We start from the raw sequence: 23,211 nt of genomic DNA on the forward strand, positions 1-23,211 counted from the left end.
AGATAAGAGTAGTACAAAATATAGAGGCTGACATAGCGTAATACAGTATTAAATGGAGTGTGTGATAAATGTGGTAATGAGTACACTCACAAACAAACGTGAAATCAGGCTTCTCATCCTCTCAGGGGTAATATGATGTATGATGAATATGAACTTCATATATCATCCGATGGAATATATGTAAATAAAGGAAATCAGATATAGTGAAGTTTGTTATGAAAATACAAAATCACATTTCTTGGTCGCACTTACACATAGGAATATTAAGAAGAGCGTGTCTCCATATAACATGGAACTCCTGTACAGCGTGGTAAGAAAGTCCAGAAGGAAATCCAGGAGCAGGTATATGGAACCGCCAAAAACTTCACTATATCTGATTTCCTTTATTTACATATATTCCATCGGATGATATTTGAAGTTCATATTCATCATACATCATATTACCCCTGAGAGGATGAGAAGCCTGATTTCACGTTTGTTTGTGAGTGTACTCATTACCACATTTATCACACACTCCATTCAATACTGTATTACGCTATGTCAGCCTTTTAATTTTTTATACAGATTATATCCACGGATATTTACCTGATTTCAGGTTATTTAACTTGTTTATATATATTTTTATGTATTCTAGGTGTTTTCCACTCTATGTTTCGGTTGTATATTGTTTAGGTGTTTGTGAGGTACACCTGGGATCACTTACAGCTATATGTTTTTCACTATATACATCTCTAGTGTGTATACTTTTCTCTGTTTGTATAGTACAAAATATAGATAGAAGGGGAGGGAAACATAAAAAGGGGTGAAAATATTTGAATCCTGTCATACCGAAATTAAGATTATTAGTACACTACGTTAGCATAATATACAATTTTATTACATGACAGGAGTCAAGTATTTTTGCATTTTTAACGCTATCCAATTAGAGAAAAAGAAGTGTGAGAGGAAAGACGGTAATAATAAATCCGAAAGGTTTCTTCCCGAGAACAGTCCGCCAAACTCATGATGTCTGAGATAGGAAGTTGAGAATCATGGTGATAGGAGCCGTAAAGGAATAAGTCCCTCTCCAAACACCAGCTAGACCATTTATTCCAGGCCGCGAGGTAGCTCCGTCTGGTTCCAGGTGCCCACGAGTCCCATATCAGGTCCTTAGTGATTTGCAATAGACCGAGATTCGGACAGGTCTGAAGGAATGCGTCCACTGATTCACAGTCTGGATCTGGTAGCCAGCTGAAGAACCTGAGCAGTTGACAATTGGTCCATGAGGCAAATAGGTCGATGATGAGAGGACCCCTGCATTCCGACAAACTTTGGAATAATAGCTTGTGGAGGTGCTAGTCGCTGATGTCCCTCCAATGTTGTGAATACCAGTCTACTGTGAGGTTGGATATTCCCAGTAGGTATTCTGCCTGTAACCTGATATTGCGGGAGAGACAGAAACTGTAAATGTCTTTTGTTGCATCTGTTAGTGCCCGGGATCGAGCTCCGCCCAGACAATTGATATTTTGGACCGCTGTTGTCCATGTGCAACAGGATGCAGCAGTTGGACATGTGGCTGGCCAGACTGCGGATGGCAAAGGAACTTGCTATCAATTCCAGGCAGTTGATGTGCAATTCCTTCTCCTCGAGTAACCAGGGTCCTCCTGTGGATGATTCTGCACAATGTGCTCCCCAGATCCATAGGCTGGCATCCAACTCCACCACGAAATCCAGTGTGGGACTAAAAATGGCTTTCCCATTCCAGACTTGCCTGTGGGGAAGCCACCAATGGAGCTCTATGCATATCTCATTCGTTAAGAGGGATCGTCTGGTCGTATGAGATTCGCAGATACTGTGCCTTTAGCTATTGCATGGTTCGGTATCTGGGTAAATAGCCAGTATGGAAGTGGAGAGTAGTCCCACGACCTGAGTGAGGAGACGAAGTTGGATGTGATCCATATTCAGGATCTTCTGAATTTCTTTAAATTAGTGCCTATCTCTTTTAGGGTTAGCCGAAGCATGCATGAGGTGGAGTTGACTTCAAACCCCAAAAATTGGGCGATTTGCGATGGTTCCATCGGTGATTTGTCATGATTTACCACGAAACCCAAGGATTCGAGGAAGTCTACCACAAAGTTCTTTTGAGATCGTAGTCTTGAAACCCTGTTGTAATAGAGTAGTAAATCATCCAGATAGATTATGCATCGTATCCCCGGTGACCGTAGGCTAGTCATGACCGGTTTCAGCAGCTTTGTGAAGCACCATGGAGCCAGCTGAGTCCGAAACTTAGGCAGGTGAACTAGCATGCCCGGTCGTGCCAACGGAATAGTAGGAATCCTCGGCATGACTGCGCTACTGGTACTGGTAGAGGTAGGCATCCCTGAGGTCCAGTCGAGTGAACCAATCATCTTTGAGGAGCAAATCTTGAAGTAGGCGGATCCCTTCCATCTTAAAATGGTGGTATATTGCGAATGACTTGAGTTGTCGTAGGTTGATGACCGGATGGAAGTCTCCTGTTTTCTTTTGCAACAGAAAATGTTGCTAAAGAAACCATCCTCATCTTGTGCATATTGACTGTGCCTTTGGTAAAGAGAGTTCGGATTTCTTCGCCGATAAGAGCCCCGTGTTCTTTAGAGGTCCGTAACGCTGGTGGTGTCTGCATCTAATACGGTAGGGTTGGAACTCGATAAACGGTTTGTAGAATCCATGCATCTGATGATAGCTCTTCCCAGTTCTGTAAATGAAGGGATAACATGCCTGCTGTTAGTGTAGAGACATTTGTATGGAATGGTGGGTTCACCTGTGTTAAGACGAGTAGGGAATGTCTTGCCAACCACCTTCGTCATCTGAATCGGAGGCGTCCGTCTGCCATGCGTCGATGATGCAAGATTCTGAAAGTAGGCTTCATCCTCCTCCGAGGAAACCACCGGTGGGGGTAGTTCTTGCCTAGCTGTATGCTTGCTACGTTTAGCAGGTGCCATCCCTTTCGTCCGAGCGTGTGATATTGTGAGTGGCCGAAAGGAGTAGCCGTACATAAAACTATATTTATACATTATACATTTAATTAATATATATCGGGGGCGGGGCCGGACCGCCGACGGGATCAGACACGCTTTGTCTGAGCTCCCGCCTTGGGACCGGGAAAACGGCACAAACTGGAGGAAAAAATCGTCACAATAGCCCGCAACGACACTCACCCGGATCCCCAGATCCTGAGGTACGAGGAGATACCCTTCACGAAGCGATCCGCTACCCGAAGCTGGCCCGAGGCGTGAGGAGCTTGAGCCGGGACGAGACGGCCGCTCTCCCGGGTCTCCGGCCGGTGTCCGGCGCCCCCCCCCCCCTGGACCGGGGGGGTCATCCCGGTCCATAAGGGTGCTGAACAGCTCGCCAAACCAGGCTCAAGAATCCACCCGGGCGCGAGGTGACCACCGCATGGCGCTTCTCAAGATGGCCGCCGCACGACAGCCATGTGCACGAACAGCCGGCGCAACAACCATGACAGACTGCCCCAGGGATATGCTGGCAGACTACACTGAGCAAATGAAGGTACAGGCCAGGGGCACCACGCAGGGAGGCAATAGGATGAAGAGATCCTATGGAGGACACTATGACAAGCAATCCCACAGGTGTGAGCAGACCTTGGCATAACCTGCCCCACGGGACCGGAACATCAAGCCACCCACCCTGTACCCATCCAGCAATAACCTACCCTGCCAGCCTGGACCTAAGCCAGCTCTAGCTTGACCCCACAATAACCGTCAAACAGCATCAATGGACTCACTTATCCATACCAAGCATGCTCCTGGACCTCACGATAAACGTCTGCCCAGTTTACCCAGCGGACTACGCCCAAAGAGTTGCATAGACAGTTAAGCATATTCTGTTCACTGCATCACTATCCACTACCACTACCTACTATGTCTGCAAAGAAAGAGTGAAGGGATACTACACCAGCACTATAGTTAAATGAACAGGTCCTGCCGTGGCTTCTGCTGCGACCGTCTTGTGATAAAACTATATTTAAAGCTAAATTTGACTTTTGTAACGCGATAACATTCTTAGGTAGTATTATACCATCTGTGTGAACGCCTAGGTGAGAGGTTTGGTGCCGTAAAAGCAACAATACATAAGCCTTAGTATTACACAGCAACGTTTAAATAAAGCGGAAAGATATAGATGAGTAAGCGATGATATCTGACATAACAATGTATATTAACTTTAAGCGACTGTCACTACTTACTTAGGCAATTCACTATGCTAGCGGTAGCTATAGCGTGTACCTAGCTTGCAAGGATAATTTTAACGTAACCCTAGCAACGGTTAACTCTTGTTATAATAATCCCTTAATGTTGTGCATGTCAGACGGGAAAACTCACCTGTGAATTGCTATGTAAATCTACTGTCTACGTTTTTTTTTTTTCTCAACAAAACCCAAAAAATTGTGCCGTCTATACATATGCCATGTTTGTGATTATTGTATATTGCCGCTTACGACTGCTACCATGGCTAAGTAAGCCTATTGTTATATCTTGCACAACAAAAAATAAAGAATTAAAAAAAAAAAAAAAAAAAATATATATCATAAACATGATTTTCCATCCTCTTTTTTTGTTCTTTATTGGTTACTTTTTCTCTCTTGGTCAGTGAACCAAATGGCAAGAATATGTTCCTATCAGTGTACTGTAAAATATATACATACTATTCAAAAAAAATATATACATACTATTACAAAATTTGGCAAATCTATGCCTCTATATGGCTGAAGTTTGGAAGCCTGATAATAGTTTTTTTTTTCAAGCAGTAATTTATCTGATGTACCACTGAAATAGAAAAACATATAAATAATTTAGGAGCTTAGAGCCTGATATTTTGAAGATTTCTTACGGAAGTACATTTTTATTAATGCATATCATTTTCTAAAGTACAAATGGTGCTTTCATTTTACAGGTTAATAACTTATTACACACACTCGATATTTCTGCAGATTAATTACAGAAAGACAGGAAAGAGAGAGAAAAAAAGGCCTTGATGTTTTTTTTTTTAACCATTAGAGGGTAAGAGGTGGGAAAATGGGATAAAGGATTAATACAAACAAGTTAAACAAATTATCAACTTGTTATTAAATACTGTAGATTATATGCTTGGTCAAGCAAAGAAAAAAAAACAGAATACACATATAAGGTGGAGAATAGCATGTAGCAACTCTTGTCAGAGAGCATTTAACAACTCAATGCAATCTTTTAGATGTTTCTATTTCTCTAATTTAAATGGACACTATAAGTACAAAAATACCTTTAACTTAATAAAGCCGTTTTGGTGTATAGATCATGTCCCTAAAGTCTCACTGCTCAATTCTCTACCATTTAGAAGTTAAATAACTTTGTTTATGCAGCCCTAGTCACACCTCTCTGCATGTGACTTACACACTCTTCCTAAACACTTCCTGTAAAGAGAGATCTAATGTTTAAACTTCCTTTATTGCACAGTATGTTTAACTTATATGTTTATTTATTTTTATCTCCTGCTCTGTTAATAATGTTCTAGACATCTGTTTTAAAACAAATAATTTTTTTCATGCTGGTTTTGTGAGTTACACGCAGTGGAGGTGTAACTAGTGCTGCATAAAGAGAAACAGAATTGATTTAACTTCTATATGGCACATACTTGAGTAGGAAAGACTGCACGGGCATGATCTACACACCAAAACTGCTTAATTTAGCTAAAGTTGTTTGGCGCTTAGAGTATTCTTTTAATCAAGTTTAGTTCTTTCTTTTACTTTGTGAATCTAACAATGCATTTTTTGGGGGGCGTGGGACATTCTCTTCTTGCAGTGTAGAAGACGGTAAGACGCCAGATCTTCCTTATGTGTATGTGACCTCTGTTGGGACTATTCAAAACTACAAGCCTATGCAAGTGGTGTCAGCATGCAATTTAGAGACGTATGCTTTCCCCTTTGATATACAAAATTGCAGCCTTACATTCAGCAGTTGCTTACACACAGGTAATGAATCATGGCCTTGACATCTCTTTCTTACTGTAGCAATTTTGAAAATACAGATCTGACCAGAAAATGTCTTTATCTAATGTTGTACGAAGCAGTGCACAGTCTCTGTCCTTCGCATAGAAATACTTAAATTATTGTAAGCATCCACCCAAAGGATTCCTATCACTTTAAAGCTTGTCTTTTTTCACAAGGTGTCCCAGTAGGCCACCTCCTGGTTGATAATCCTGAGTGGTACAGGGAGGCAGCATTGCCCCTTTTCCCTTGGCTCTGTAAAACGTGCATCCTACAGGGAGTAATGAATTTAACACAATCCCAGAACACTCATTTTCTGCAAGTAATTAAAGAAAAATTCAAGATGAATTATTTGCTCTCAGTAATATGCTGCTAACATAGCTTGAGGTGTATTTTAAAACAAACATTTCTAACAATCACAGGTTTATAGACTCAACTGTGAATTTTACATCGTGTGCCTCAATTATAAAACAATTCCAGGTCATGATTTCACTTTGACTGTTTTGTTGTAAAATTTGACAATTCACTCTTTCGTAAATGACCTTATCTTGTTAGTCTTATTTTAATACATTTTTCAGACCCACAATATTTCTAATGTAGATCTATGTGCATGTTTACAATATAAGGACTATGCTAGGATTCCGGGCTGCTAATCAGTGGTGGCTGGTGAAGTTTTAAAATAGTGAGGCACTTAGACTCCACACATAATCCTCTCTCTCTGGAAAGCCCACTTCCTGATATATTGGACTCATAAAATATTGAAATAGCTGTAAAAAAAAAAAAAAAAAAAAGTAAATCATTAGTTTAACTCTTTGAACTCTTTGAGATGTGACCAGGACATTGCACCGAAATGCGAGTGGCACACCCCTGGCATTGAAATGGATTGAAACATATATTTATGTATTACTTAATGTGCAGGAAATTGCTTAGGCTAATGTGTTACACTATCCCTGCTCTGATACAATAAATTGTGCTAAAATATGAAATGATTGCAATTATCAACACAGAAAAATCCAGTTTATGAAAGGATACTTGAGGATACAGGGCAATACAATAATGCGAGTGTTCTTGGAAAATAGGCATAGTCTGGTAGCTTGAATCAGACGCTCACAGTCTGGTGGGTCTGGGGGAAACTTTTCTAGAAGGCACATGGTATTGGGGCTTGAGTATGTAGAATGCATTGAGCGTTATTTAAAGACCCTGCCACAAAGTTTTCCCTTTCTAAGTAAACATGTTGACTGTGAATGCATTAAGTATTATTTTTTGATCATGCATGTAAAATCTTCCCAGGAAAGAATTCCGTGGGTAAACTGATGTATCAGTTATCAATACTAATTTTTCCTTGCTATTGCAGTAAATGATTTGAATATTTCCATCTCAAGAAGCTACGAGAAGATCAAGGAAGACAAAAGCATTTTTCTGAATGACAGCGAGTGGGAACTTCTGTCAGTGCCTTCAAGTTATGAGATTCTCCATACACACGGAGGCAGCTTTGCCCAGGTCCAGTTTAATGTATGTATGACGTAGATCTCTCTTTACAGGAAGTGTTTGTGAAGGCTGTGCAAGTCACATGCAGAGAGGTGTGACTATGGCTGCATAAACAAAGTTATTTAACTTCTAAATGGTAGAGAACTGAGCAGTGAGACTTTAGGGACATGATCTATACACCAAAACGGCTTTATTAAGTTAAAGTTATTTTTGCACTTATAGTGTCCATTTAAATAAGAGAAATAGAAACATCAAGAAGTAGCAGAAATATGTTTTATCTGTGTTTGTCCCTGTTTTTGGTCCTGAGATTTGCTCCACATTTTAGCACTATTTGTTTACTTTGTCTAAGTTTTTCATTAATCTTTTTGTGTCTTTTCTTTCACATTATCTGCTTTCATTATCATGTTTTTTTTATTTATTTTTCTATTTATGTTATCGCTCTATCTAATTTTCTTTAATGTATACCCTTTTACTCAATTTACCACTTTAACATTTCTTTATAACCATCATGCTTATTCTATTTACCTTTTTATTAACTTTTGTCTCTTCTCATTGACGGGCCCAATAGAATCGTCTTGGTTTTTGGAAATGAAAAAAAATACATGTATATAGAACCCAAGTTTAAAAGAGAGTTTATTTTCAGTGATAAATAAAAGACAAACACAGATCTACATTCAGGCAACTGTCCTTAATCAAACAAATCACTCACAAATCCAAAGGCGAGCACACTGATTTCTAAATATGTTGCTTTCTCCTCATTAGATAAAGTATCACTGGTCAATCATATGACATTTACTTTAAACAGGAGTGAAAACTGACTGCGCTAATGGAAAATTCAATATAATATAAATGCATTTCTTTAAAGGGACACTGCAGGCACCCAGACTACTTCTGCCCATGGGAGTGGTCTGGGTGCCAACTCCTACTACCCTTAACCCTGCAACTGTAATTATTGCAGTTTTAATAAACTGCAATAATTACCTTGCAGGGTTAAGTCCTCCCCTAGTGGCTGTCTAGTAGACAGCCACTAGAGGACACTTCCTGGTCCATAGCACAGGTTTTAGCGTCGCTGGACGTCCTCACGCTGTGTGAGGACCTCCAGCGTCACTAAAATCCCCATAGGAAAGCATTGAAAAGCATTTTCAATGCTTTCCGATGGAGAGGTCTAATGCATGCGCATTAGGTCTCCCCAGCCGGCGGGCGTGATCAGTCTCCCCCGCCGGCTGACGTAATGAAGGGGAGGAGCAGCGGCGGAGGAAGAAGCAGCGACGTGGGATATGTCGCTGCCTCTGGTAAGTGACTGAAGAGGTTTTCAACGGGGTTTCAACCTGCAGTGCCAGGAAAACGGATTTAAAATACACTGAACAAAATTTTTAACGCAACACTTTTGTTTTTGCCCCCATTGTTCATGAGCTGAACTCAAAGGTCTAAGACTTTTTCTATGCACACAAAAGGCCTATTTCTCTCAAATATTGTTCATGAATCTGTCAAAATCTGTGTTAGTGAGCATGAGCACTTCTCCTTTGCCGAGATAATCCATCCACCTCACAGGTGTGGCATATCAAGATGCTTATTAGACAACATGATTATTGCGCAGGTGTTCCTTAGGCTGGCCACAATAAAAAGCTACTCTAAAGCGTGCAGTTTTACTGTATTGGGATGATCCTGGGTGGATCCGAAAACCAGTCAGTTTATGGTATGACCACCATTTGCCTCACATAATGTAAAACATCTCCTTCGTATAGAGTTGATCAGGTTATTGATTGTGGCCTGTGGAATGTTGGTCCACTCCTTTTCAATGGCTGTGTGAAGTTGCTGGATATTGGCAGGACCTGGAACACGCTGTCGTATACGGCGATCCAGAGCATCCCAAACATGCTCAATGGGTGACATATCCGGTGAGTATGCTGGCCATGCAAAAACTGGGATGTTTTCAGCTTCCAGAAATTGTGTACCGATCCTTGCAACCTGGGGCCGTGCATTATCAAGCTGCAACGTGAGGTGATGGTCATGGATGAATGGCACAACAATGGGCCTCAGGATCTCGTCATTCAAAATGCCATCAATAAAATGCACCTGTGTTCGTTGTCCATAACATAACCCCACCGCCACCATAGGCCACTCGATCCACAATGTTGATATTAGCAAACCGATCTCACCCACACGACGCCATACACGCTGTCTGTCATCTGCCCTGTACAGTGAAAACCAGGATTCATCCGTGAAGAGTACACCTCTCCAAAGTACCAAACGCCATCGAATGTGAGCATTTACCCACTCAAGTTGGTTGCGACGATGAACTGCAATCAGGTCGAGACCCCGATGAGGACGACGAGCATGCAGATGAGCTTCCTTGAGATGGTTTCTGACTGTTTGTGCAGAAATTATTTGGGTATGCAAACAGATTGTTGCAGCAGCTGTCTGGGTGGCTGGTCTCAGACAATCTTGGAGGTGAAGATGCTGGATGTGGAGGTCCTGGGCTAGTGTAGTTACATGTGGTCTGCGGTTGTGAGGCCGATTGGATGTACTGCCAAATTCTCTAAAACGTCTGTGGAGACGGCTTATGGTAGAGAAATGAGCATTCAATTCACGGGCAACAGCTCTGGTGGACATTTCTGCAGTCAGGATGCCAATTGCATGCTCCCTCAAAACTTGCGACATCTATGGCATTGTGTGATAAAACTGCACATTTTATTGTGGCCAGCCCAAGGCTCACCTGTGCAATAATAATGCTGTCTAATCAGCATCTTGATATGCCACACCTGTGAGATGGATAGATTATCTCAGCAAAGGAGAAGTGCTTACTAACACAGATTTAGACAGATTTGTGAACAATATTTGAGAGAAATAGGCCTTTTGTGTACCTAGAAAAAGTCTTAGAATTTTGAGTTCAGCTTATGAAAAATGGGGGCAAAAACAAAAGTGTTGCGTTTATAATTTTGTTCAGTATATTTTATTAAATAAAGCGTCCATGTTTGAACTTTCCTTAATTTGTCACTTGAATGCCCATCTTGGATTTAAACAGTTGCCAGATAAGAAAAAGCACTTATAAACCAAGTGTGCTCACTCAGTTATCTTAGGTAGAAGAATCGAATTGTAGTGACCTCAGTGCAGTAATATTTTGGTTTCCTGTCACTCACTAAAGTGGCTCCCGTCTCCTCCCTCTCCCCATCCTGTGACATCTGAATTCACCTTTGCCTCTATGTATGTCAATATCACAAGATAAATAGGATAGGCCGCGACTTGCCTTGTTCTTGCTTATCCTTTCATTTCCCTTCAGCTGAGTTATTTTATCTATATATGTTGCAATAAGTGAATTCAGTGCAGTGAATTGTTATCCTGGTTTATAAATTGTTTTGTATGGAGTACATGGGGACTAGATTTTGTTAACAGGCAGTAGTTTATTTACGCAGAATGGAGTTTGTCTGAAATTTATCACAAGGCATTATTTTCTCTTTCTGTATTCTCCAAAACCGAGTCAAGTTGAGTGACCCCCTAAGAGGGACCTCGGGAGAAAGTTAGATTCAAGTGAGTTCTTAGTTAAAATATCCTTTGAACGTTTCTCGAGTCTACAAGTAGCTAAATCTCTCCAACAACTGACATCTTTCATATGCGTTGGATATGAATTATAGCTCTAGAGCCATGTTCCCACTCTAGTCATCGAAATGAGGGCTAAGGGCTTAGGATCTAAAATAGTTACTGCCTCTCCTGAATAGGGACACGTGGGAGGTATGGTTATTTAGTACATAATTCAGGACATCTCCATCAGGCTTGTGTTGTCCAAATATGTATTTGTTCCATATCTGTGAGAAAAGGCCCAAATCAGACTGTCTGGCTCAGGAAACAAACTGGAAAGATCATAGAAGGAGGCTAAGAGAAAATTAGAATCTTACAAATATCTACTTAATAACCACCAGTTTTTGTAAGTTGAAAATAGTTTGGCCAGTTGGGTTACGTTCAATGTAATGTTGCAACCATGAAATAAATGAAGAGGCACGTATTATTCTGGTATCTGGAGGACTAGAATAGGTGGCTTAGCTCTGAATTACAAATAGATGCCGTTTCTCTCTAAGCTGAAATTCCACAGCTCGTTAATTTGCATATGAGCCATAGAGAATCATTATAATGAAACAGGATAGGGGGACATGTACGGAATACACAGCTGCGCATGAAGCAATGCAAGTAACAGCCATTAACACACACACCATTACCTGCGAGAGGGATTGTACTGAAATACAGATATACATAGAGGCTGGTGAAATGACAAAGTATAGGATATGAGCTATCTAAGGACCCAGGGGATGCTAGAAGCATCCTTTTGGTAATATTAAAAGGATATTAAATGTACAGGAAAAAACAATTATTGTCTCAGTAAAACATTAACCCTGTCTTGTCTTACAATTCTAGCAATAGAATGCCTTATAGAGAATTCCCCCATCTCGAATCGCAGAGGCAGATCAAAGCATTGCTAATTTATCTGATTTTGAGCAGTTACACAATACTTAGTTTTTTTCCAAGAGGGTTAGAATTACGTTTCTGTTTTACCTGCGATAAAAGTAAATTAAACATGGACAAACCATAAGGCTTACAAAAATTGGGACATATTCACTGTCAGGACACACCTAAGAGGGCTGTAGTGGGGGGGCTATAGTGTGAGTAATTATCCGCACCATGTTGAAGCCCAGACAGGGACCAGAACAGGCCAAGACAGCCGGGTGAAAGGTGGATGCTTAACAAAGTGCTAGACTTGCCTCCCCCAATATAGTTAACTATTGCGCATGATTTAGAAGATTGTGGCATAGATGTGGTCGGATGTAAAGTCAGGTGACTCAAAAATTTCCTTTGCGCTCTAATTGAAATAGCTAGGAGACATTTCTACACTTGCTTGTTTGTCAGTCTGTCAGGGTCCCAGTGGTGGCTCATTTGTGTTGGGCAACCAATGCCCACTTTCATGACCCTAAACAAGACCTGGTTCGATTCTCGGGGAAATTCGACTGGTTTTCATAGTGATAGTGCTCCACATTTTGCACAATCATTGCCCTTTGTAATTAATATTTTGATGAATTAGACATGTTGGCCTGTACAGATGATGCAATAAAAATCATTTGGCTTTACTCTAGGTTACACACCTCTAGGTGAACATAATGTGTTAGAAGCTGAATCTATTTACACTGTGTTCATTTTCTTCTGAAACATGTATAAAATGCCTGTTTCGTACTTAAAGTACTTTAGATATCGTACTTTAGATATTTCCCCGAATCTAGCTCATTTACCGGGGTTGCAGGATAGTAAACTTTCATGGCCTAAATTAAACACAGCTGCATCACTGCACATCTGTTTATTCACAAAGCCATGTACATTATTTTGGTCTTCAAGCTTTTAATTTGGTAAGCAATTCCATATCACACGGAGGACAAACAACCGAGTGGGCACTGCATGTAATGAGGTGTACAAGACTAGGCTTTGGCATGAGTCTTGTGGACGTTGTCCCAGAAACATTGTAGTGGCTGTAACAAAGTTCTGAATCAAAGGCAAAAATGTCTACTTACTGATACAATTTTTATGTTATATTATAATTAACCTCTGTGTTCCAAAGATAACAGATCTAAAGAGTTAATGCTCATTTTTTCGAGGCTTTGGCATGTCCAGAAATCACCACCGTCCCTGGCAAGACTAGTTAACCACACATAACAGAGAGAGATAAATAGCCAGCTTGGGATGTCATTCTCTCATGCAGCAGTGATTTCAGCTTTAATGGCAAAATCATTATCATTGCGACAATGGCTCACAAATGAGCGGAGGGTGAAATAAAGAAGGGGGGGGGTGCGGGATGGAGAATTATGTGTGAAATAAATGAGTGCTTCTGAAATTCATAGCATCATAAAGAGAAACTTATCAAACGAACCAGCAGAAGGTTAGACGAGCAGCGGAGCAATTAGGCTAACACCGTAGGGCTTCTATTTCATCTTCTGTGTACTCATCATGTAAAAATTCCCAATTAGATTTATTCTTTTCATTATCATCAATGGAAATTCACAATAATGTACTTAAGTAGACTGCCCCTTAAAGATACAGTTTCTCAACTACAATTATATGGAGAGATGGGAATTACAGATAAACATGCAAAAAAAAAAAGAAATAGGTAAATCATTTCAGAATATATAGGCATAATGTTATTAATAAGAATAATATTTAGCCACTTTTCTACATGTTTTTGTTTGAACCAGTAAATGTGTTATACTTTACGTGTTTAGATTAAATGTTCATTGAATGTATAAGGAGGGATGACCAGGGGTATTCCCAGTTGATATTCTAAAAACTCAATATTGCACTTACAAAGAGTTGTTTGATAATTTAAGTTCCCTACTAGTGAAATGTTTTTTGTAGTGTTTTATTAGAAATGTATAAATTGCTTCACTTGCAATTCTTTAATACACACAGTTAATAACTGGTCTTCATGATAAGTTTCCGAACCTTTATTTTTCAGCTCGTCATTCGCCGACGCCCCCTCTTGTATATTGTTAGCATTCTTCTTCCAAGCATCATGCTTATGACTGTAGACCTCATGAGTTTTTACCTGCCTCCCAATAGTGGGACTCGGATCATGTTTAAGACAAGTATTCTTGTGGGCTACACAGTATTTCGAGTCAACATGGCGGATGAACTTCCTGCGTCTAGCTTTAGAACACCCCTGATTGGTAAGTTGATCTTATATAGGTAGATTTCATAAAGTTATGCTAGGAATTAAAGCTCCAGGAAAAATAGCTTAGAGTTTCCCTGATGTTTAATATTTATTTTACATTTCTAAAGTAGTACCTTTATCAAGGACACGCTATAATAATTAGCTTATTGTAGTTGTTCTGGTGAGTATAATCATTCCCTGCAGGCATTTTCATGTAAACACTGTCTTTTCAGAGAAAAAGCAGTGTTTACATTGCCCCGAGGGACATCTAGAGTGGCCACTCCTCACATGGCCACTGGCGGTGCTTCCTGGGGCAGTGCTGCACAGTGTGCAGCACTGCTGTTCAGCATCTCCACGCTCTGCATAGAGACACTGAGCTTTCCTCATAGAGATGCATTAATTCAATGCATCTCTATCAGGAGGTGCTAATTGGCCAATACGGTGTTTGGTCCCACCCCTGTCCTGCCTCCTTGCCGATTTCAGCCAATCCAATCCTTTCCCTAAGGGAAAGCATTGGATGAAATCATACATTCTAATTGTGTCAGCAAGAAGGCAGGTCTGGAAATAAGGTATGTTTTATTACCTTTTAAGGAGGCTAAGGGGGGCAAGCCACCTAAATTATGGTTTTAACACTATACGGTGAGGAATACGTTTGTGTTCCTGACCCTATAGTGTTAATTTAAAGTTGAAAAATAATATTCTAAATATCTGAAGAGCCAAGTGAAAATTAATAGATCCCATAGAGCTGTATTCAATTGTGTTGAGTCCTCCAACTGCTGTATATATTCATTCCAGCAGGTTTCTTAACCTTTCATCTTTCTGAGGTCAACAAAATTAATGCATTATGTTAGGATAATAGCATCTCTATGGTGGGATGTACCTGGAAAATGGTACAATGGAATGTATTTATAATTATTTTTGGTTAAATAATTCAGTACTAGTGTTATTACAATTTCTTAATATCTGTGTGTCTTTTTTTCTTTTTAGGTATTTTCTTTGTGGTTTGCATGGCACTCATGGTTTTAAGTCTTGGAAAATCCATCATGGTGATAAGATTTCTTAACGTAGATAAGGAAGAGTCAGAGGAACTCCTTGTATCCCGCTGTCCTTTATTAAATAAAGAGATCCGTGACCCTCAGAAAGTCAGCACAGAAAATAACTCTTTGGCTTCAACCACCAACACGACAGGTATTGCCTTCTGCAAAAAAAAAAAAAAACTTCAGTTAGATATTAGAACAGCTATCTGTTTAACATTTTATTAAATCCTAATAAAATGTTTTTGGTCAATGAATACGTTACTCTTTAAAGTGGAAGTATCACTTGTGGGGTTTCTGTATTTTTTGCATCAGCTTCACAAACTGACATGTCTACTTCCATTGAAAGAGGGGGAATATGGATATACTAAATACTCTCCAAGGTGGCATCACATTCTTCTTCTTCAGTCCTGTCTTTAAGTTGATACCTTCATCAGCAGGAGTTGTAATTTTGTATGTACAAAACAGGGATATATGGAAGATCTTGCAGGACCACGGCATCCCCCAGAGATGATTTCATGCATGACCAGTGACCATAGACATCCCTTGAGCATTGTGCAAATAGATACCTGTTTTTATCAGCCTTCTAGACCTACAGTCAATAGAAATTGGAAAAGTATGAGGGTGGAAACTGCTCCACTCTTTTATGAATGAGGACATTCTGAAACTGGTAGCATCTTTTTGAAGGAAGCTATAGACATAGAATAATTTAAGATTTAAATTGATTTTGTTACAGTAACAAACATTTACATTTTATAATATAAAATGTAGCCACAGTATATCATATGCAGGTCACAGTCTTAGTCAGGCAGATATTTTAATTACTGCCCATGTGCATAACTTCCAACAATCCTACCACTGTCCTGGACTTAATCTTTGATGGCACAATATTAACAGTAGGACACATAATACAGATGCTGTGCTTAAAGGACCACTATAGGCACCCAGACCACTTCAGCTTCAGCTCAATGAAGTGGTCTGGGTGCCAGGTCCATCTAGTGTTAACCCTGCAGCTGTAAACATAGCAGTTTCAGAGAAATTTCTATGTTTACACTAGGATTAATCCAGCTTCTAGTGGCTGTCTCACAGTGAGAAGATGCTGGACGTCCATAGGAAAGCATTGAGAAATGCTTTCCTATGGACTGTTTGAATGCACGCGCGGCTCTTGCCACGCATGTGCATTCAACGCTGATATCGGCAGAGGGAGGAGAGTTCCCCAGTGCCGAGGGAGCCCGACGCTGGAGAAAGGTAAGTGTTTAATCCCTTGAGCCCCCTTCAGCCCAGCGGGAGTGGGACCCTGAGGGTGGGGGGGGGGACCTAAAGAACCTATAAAAGAAACTCGTTTTCCTGGCACCATAGTGGTCCTTTAAGCATTGCTCTCTGGTACTGCCTGGTGTCATCACACCCTTTCCACATTGTGTCACTGGCATGATGCTGTTATTTCCATCCAATTACCTCTTAATGCTTGAAGGTAAGTAAGCATTTTTGGATGTTGGGTCATCTTGAAAAAATAAGGATTACTTCTGTTAGCATGAAACATGCTTGTATGTCAACTTTTTTCCTAAGGTAATAGGTTCTCTTTCAATCTATATAGTGACTTGTACGTCCAATCATTTAGATGTAAGTTGCAAATCCGATGTACCAGAGTAAATCTGAAAATTAAGATTAATGGGTGTATTGGAGCAACAATCATGATTTTCAATAAGATTACAGCTGAGGGAGCCTGAATGCAATATTTGCAAATTAGAAATGAGCCTTTTACTCTTTCAGTGTGAGAATGTTATTTTCAAAGTGATAGTAATTATTTCACATATTACGAATTTATGTGCCACCTTACGATAAATATTTTCCCGTAGACAAGATGATTGGAACCTATTATCATGAACAATTTGCATTATAACACTTTAATGAGTCCAAATGTAATCTCTTAATTAGAGAGGCTACATTGATAGCAAATGCATAGATTACATTGTATCCTAATATATGGTATTATTATTTTCTCTATAGGCAACAGACATAGTAATATATACTCCAATTGTTCTAATGAATATGCACTGGTCACAGTATATCATTCTTTATAGTATAATGGGAATTCTGAGATAGAGATAAGTATACTATAGATACATACGATCCACACGCCAGGAAGAATTAAGAATTGAGAACATTATAATCTAATCTGTGAGTTTGCTAGTGGTTTACCTTGAATATATATATATATATATATATATATATATATATATTTATTAGAAGTGGATACTGTTATGCATACATTTGTGAATAACAAGTGAATTTGGGGGTTTATCCACTAAATACAAATATTCCATAAAGTGTGATTGGTTAGAGGTTCAAAGAAAATGAAAAGGGAATTTGAAACCATATTAAGCAAATTGCAATAATCTCCACATATGTTCTTAGTTGATATTTTTGGTCTCAAACTTGAAATTAACTTTAAACCTCCAACAATCAACTCTTTAACCCCAACAGCAATCGGTGGTTATATGTGGTGAGTTTAAAACCAAACTGCAAGACGAAGGTTAAAGAAGATGAGTTAGAAAAAAGCTCAAACTAGCCGAGTTGAAGGTTCTTTTTAACACAATTTTTTGATCTACGTTTTGCAAGCTATTTACAGTGTGCCTTGCTGTTTAGTGAACAACCCCTCTTGAATAGGTTGAGAATAATAGCTCATCTACTTACAGTACATATACAAACTGACGACTGTCTGATAAGAAGTAATAAAGCATTATTTTTTTCAGAATTTGGTAATACTTACCGTACATTTTACGGAATACAAATCTTTATGTACCGTAATATCAACATTGTCTGGTTCTGCATATGTAGAGAGAAAAAAAAAAAATCCATCACAATCTGTAAATCTCTCCTAAATAACACCTGAAACATATTGTTTATTTTATCTCCTTCAGGATCGCTTTCATATTGCTTTGCTTTGTAAATCAAATGAAATCATTAATCATATATTTCCCCATCCCCCAGCATTGGTCTTCACCGGGCATAAAACCAAATTCCTACCATGGAACTCTGATACGTCCTTCTGACTTGTTCTAAATAACTCTTATGACATCCCCTTATTCACACACCCACTCTTTGGAGTGTGCAAGTAATTACAGACCCTTTAAAACAGTGTATTTGTTTTAGTATTGGTGTAGAGAAAAATTTGTGTAAAATAATTTTGACGTGGGATGCCTGAGAAATCCTTCAAATGTCCTATATTCATGAAAATAGGAGTTTTATGTCTTTCTCTTCTGGTGTAGGAATTTTAAGGCAGGAGAGGAGGCTCATATTTTGCATGACTTTCTTTACTCCAATAGCAGCAAAGTGATGTAATGTAAAGAACAACCAATAAACAGATAATAATGATAACATGACTACACCTCCCTTCAACCAACTCCTCTTTCTTTGCTGCTCAGCGTTAGGGTCAGTTCCATGGTTTTATGTGTCTTTGCTATAAACTTTGTATATATGAATTGTGTCTTTATTTGTGTATATTGCTCCCTGTTCCCCTGTCCATGGTCAAGGATTATTGGGTACACAGGCGAAGATGATTCCCGCCCCCCCCCCCCTCAAAAGCATCTTCACCTCTGTGCCTCTTAACTCGCCTTTTGTTTCTTATTCACTTTTTTTTAAATGTATTACCCCCTTCAGTGTATCCTATACCCTATTTTTCCCCTTTGTGTGTCTTACTCCCCCCAGGCCCTTTGTTTCCTACTCTCCCAGCCCCTTTGTGTCTTTTACTCTTTCCAGTTCCTTTGTGTTTTTGCTTTCATCATTAGCCCGTCTATCTCCCCTCAGCCCCTCTGTCTCTTTTTTCTCTTCTCCTACCCCTCTGTGTTTCCACCCCCAGGTCCTTCATCCCCAGCCCCTCTGTACATCTCTCTCACACCCAGGCCCGTCTGTGTGTCTTTCTCCCCACTCAGGCCCCCCTGTGTGCCACTCTACCCTCCATGTTCCTTAGTGTTCTTCTCTTCTCCCCTCCATGTCCATTAGTTGTCCTCTCCCCTCCATGCCCCTAATGGTCCTCTCCCCTCCCCTTCCTGTCCATAAGCGGTCCTCTTCCCTGTCCCTTAGTGTTCCTCTCCCCTCCCCTGTCTCTTAGTGTTCCTCTCCCCCCTCCGCTTTCCTAAGTGTTCCTCTCCCCCCCTCCCCTGTCCCATAGTAAGCCTCTTCCCACCCTGTCCCATAGTGTTCTTTCTCCCACCCCCGTCCCATAGTGTTCACCCCCCAATCCCATAGTGTTCTTTCTCCTCCCCCACACTCTCCTTCCGTCCAATAGTGTTCCTTCCCCCCAACCTCATCCCTTAGTGCCACTCTCTCTCCCCCCCCCGTCCCCCTGGTCCCCGATGTGTCTCCTGCCTTTCTTGTAGCATGGCCGTGCAGAGCAGTGTGCACCGCGGTACAGGAGCTTCAGTTTCCTGTACCCGGCCGGACTGACAGGAAGTGCTTTCTCAGTGAGCACTTCCTTTCAGTTTGGCCAAGTACAGGAAACAAAAGTTCCTGTACTGCAGTGCGCACTGCTCTGCTCGGCCACGCTACACAGAGTGCCTGGCAGGATGGAGAGCTGTGCGCCCACCTCCTGCCGATCACTCCAATCTAGCGCTCCCTGAGCCGGTGCGCCCTAAGGCGGCTGCTTGTGCCACCTTATGGACGCACTGGCCCTGTCCATGAGTTTACCTCCTGACTTGTTCAGGGTATTATGTCACTGGGTCTTTTTGGCCAGCTTCTTCTTCCTCTTGCCTGTGTCTCTTTCCCTCTCTTTCTCTCAGAGTTCTATCTGGGACTTGCCAGTTTGGTTGGGTGGCCTATACCTTTGCTTTCTCCGGGATTTGCTGCTTTTCTGTTTATGGCCCTGAATTCGACGCTTCTTATCATGATGCGAGGCGTCTGCCTAAAAGACACTGCAAAGTGTCTTCCAAAACCCTCAAAAGCAAGGGGAAAGTCCCACTGCCAAGGGACAAGAAGATCTCTACTACAGATCGTCAAGAGGATCTCTATTACTCCTCAGCTGAGGAGGACTCTAATTATTTACCTCCTGCCATGGTGATAATTGATGAATATGTCTTCCAAGATGTGCTCCAAAATCCCGCGTTAGTTATTTTATTAAACTATGCAACGATCGGCATTACAGCATAGTGTTGGACTTGCTCCTCCCCTGCCCTGCGTCTGTAGCGTGACCGTGACATCTCACGCGGAGACTGAGTCATGCTAGGGTCACACTGGGGCATCTGTAGCGTGACCGTGACATCTCACGCGGAGACTGAGTCATGCTAGGGTCACACTGGGGCAGAGGAAAGACCGGGCTGATAGGCTCCTCCTAGTCAGTGTAGCCGGTGCACGTCAGTCACAAGCTGTGACAAAGCTTTCCTTTGAATGTGGATAATTGTGGAGGTCTCTCACTTCAGTTGTCCCCACAAGCCACAGCTGAGCCTTTAAAATGTGTAGCCACATATACAGTGCCCCCATCCAGATATACAGCCCCCCCAGGCATCTAAATGTATTATTGCTATACAAATCATCATACAATGCCCCCAGGCTGTATACCTGGATAAGGGGGTGCTGTATGAAGATTTGTATAATTATAATAAAATAATATGGCTGGGGGGCCCTGTGTACCATGATGGGGGTGCTGTATGAAGATTTGTATGATGATAATAATAATAATAATAAAATGATTTGGCTGGGAGGCAATGACCCCCCTCAGCCATATCATTATATTATAGTAATATAACATCCTGTAATATCCTAAATCATGTGTCTAATTTATATTTTTGTAATTAACTTGTATTGCAGTAGGTACTTTTATTTTGTTAAAGTAACTGGAGGATTTGAGCATATGTTATGTAAAAATGTCAAATATAACATTCGAATGCTTCAGTATTTATGTTTCAAAAGCTTGAATGGCAATTGTTGTACTTTTATATTTTTGTGATTTGCTGTGAAGATGCCAAATAAATTATAATTAAAAAAAAAAAATATATATATATATATATATATGCACCATTTATATAAAATAAAAAAATCGATTCAATTATGACAATCTGCATAAATGTTTAGTATTGGATAAAGCTTATAACAACTATTAACAGGGAGCCAAAACCTACATCTGATTTATTTTTTCACACCTTACAAATACATATTTGTTATATATAAGCGATAAGTAAACTTAATATCACAAATCCTGAGATTTGATAAAGATAATTATGTCTGCACATTTCTCCAAATTAATTCCCTGTATTTTTTCTCTGTCAATAAAAATATATGACCTTTTTATAACTTTATTTCTCTGTAGCTATCCACTGTCAGTATGAATTGGTTGCCCCGTACTTGTGTTTCTAATTTTGAGTTTGTAGCTTATGTTTATTGTTTTTGTTTCCAGAGAGTCTTTGTAATTCCGGAGAAAAAGCTTTGGACTGCTCTGACGATCCACTGATGAGTCTAATTCTAGAAGAAGTTACCTCGATCCGCTTGCAGATGGAGGGTTTAGCATCTGAAGAGTTGTGGCATACACGGTGGCTCAAGCTTTGTTACAAACTAGATAGTCTTTTATTCCGAGCTTACCTAATTCTCTTCACAGCTTACGCTGCCACCCTCAGCCTACTATGGTGGACTTGGAGCGCTTATGATGTATCTAGTTAACTTTAACAGGCGACCCCGACATTGCATATTTAACTATTACCATTGTATTAGATCAAATTATAATTCATAACCTACGAAAGAAACAAGAATCGAATTATAATGTCTGGTAATACCAGGATTTACTGTAGGCTTACAAAAAAGAAACTCAACTTACATTCCATCTATCATAATCCTTTTTAAGTGCATGTAATTATATATTTTGAAATATTATGAAAATGAGATGTAAAAAAATGGATTTTTTTCCTAATTTGTCTTTCTTTAAACACGTATTGCTAATAAATGTCAGTGCAGCCCAAATGACAGTTACATGAGTTTTTTTTTTTGGTCTTTTTCGTTTAGAAGTAAAGTACAAGCAATCACGCTTAAAGACTTTGACTCCCAACACTTCCAGCCTCCTATTGTTGTTCCATTATTGGAAATGGAGTTCTGGACAGCTGGAGAGTCCCTGATTGCCAATCCTTGAGTTCATAGTTAATTTCCACTCGTCTTCTTATTATCTCATTTCATGGAAAATTACTTTCGGCTGCCATTTCTCCCAGTTCTGCTATATAAATTGATACATTTTGTAATGGTGTTCGAGCATCACCGTGAGCAACATGTCAAAGGCGAGAAGGACAGTTAATCACATGGATCCCTCAATTTTTTATGTAATCCCAATAAGTTAAGTTACAAGCACTGAGAGGTATTTAATTGAAAAGCTAAATCCTTCTGCATTAAAAAGACTCCATCGATCCATTCTCTGATCTTAGAAATACTATACCCATCAACATATAACCAATGTAGTGTGATGAACTACAGCACTGAGTCTGTTTAAAGAAAATCCAATGGCGATAAAATACTAGAGCAGCTAGAACTGTAGAACTATTTAACCTAGTATTTCTTTGTGAAGGAAAGTTAATCAGTAATGCTAAACATCCATGCTTTGGGAGGATTTGAAGGAGCAGCTCCTATATAAATGGTCCAATCCCTACGTGTACAGTGAAGGAAATCCATGCACCAGGCGATTTAAGGTATTTTAAGTGGTTATGGTTCTAGCAGGTTCCTGGAGTTATCTCAGGTTCTGGGTCAAACTATTTTTGAGTTGCCCCCATGGCCAGTTCCCTCACTTGCAATTTACACTTCTTTGTTAGCAATATCAATTTCTTCCATATTTGGTCGCTAGTAATAGGCTAAGCAGGGCAGTAACACTCGTAGTCTATTAGAACCATAACAGATCCGAAGGATTGCAGTAAATATGGTGAGTAGACTATCCCTTAAAACAATGCAAACACACAGTGAAAAGTGCCAGCAAAACTCACTAAACTACAACTGTACCAATATATTTCAGGAGTTACAGCACATTGTGCCTCTGGTCCCATTTC

The 23,211-nt window shown here is 40.1% G+C and overlaps 1 protein-coding gene across 1 annotated transcript in view; it reads left to right on the forward strand.

The window, feature by feature from the left end:
• The window catches only part of HTR3B (5-hydroxytryptamine receptor 3B), a 34,747-nt gene extending 12,762 nt beyond the window's left edge, over nt 1-21,985 (forward strand). The window contains exons 6-10 of the mRNA XM_063436617.1: nt 5,814-5,983; nt 7,353-7,510; nt 13,974-14,184; nt 15,156-15,356; nt 21,591-21,985. Of these exons, the coding sequence (XP_063292687.1) occupies nt 5,814-5,983; nt 7,353-7,510; nt 13,974-14,184; nt 15,156-15,356; nt 21,591-21,850 (1,000 nt within the window). The 3' untranslated portion in view covers nt 21,851-21,985. The remainder of the gene's footprint in view (nt 1-5,813; nt 5,984-7,352; nt 7,511-13,973; nt 14,185-15,155; nt 15,357-21,590) is intronic.
• Nucleotides 21,986-23,211: the final 1,226 nt, after the last annotated feature.

The sequence above is a fragment of the Pelobates fuscus genome, chromosome 11 (genome assembly GCF_036172605.1).
Source record: "Pelobates fuscus isolate aPelFus1 chromosome 11, aPelFus1.pri, whole genome shotgun sequence".
NCBI lineage: Eukaryota > Metazoa > Chordata > Amphibia > Anura > Pelobatidae > Pelobates > Pelobates fuscus.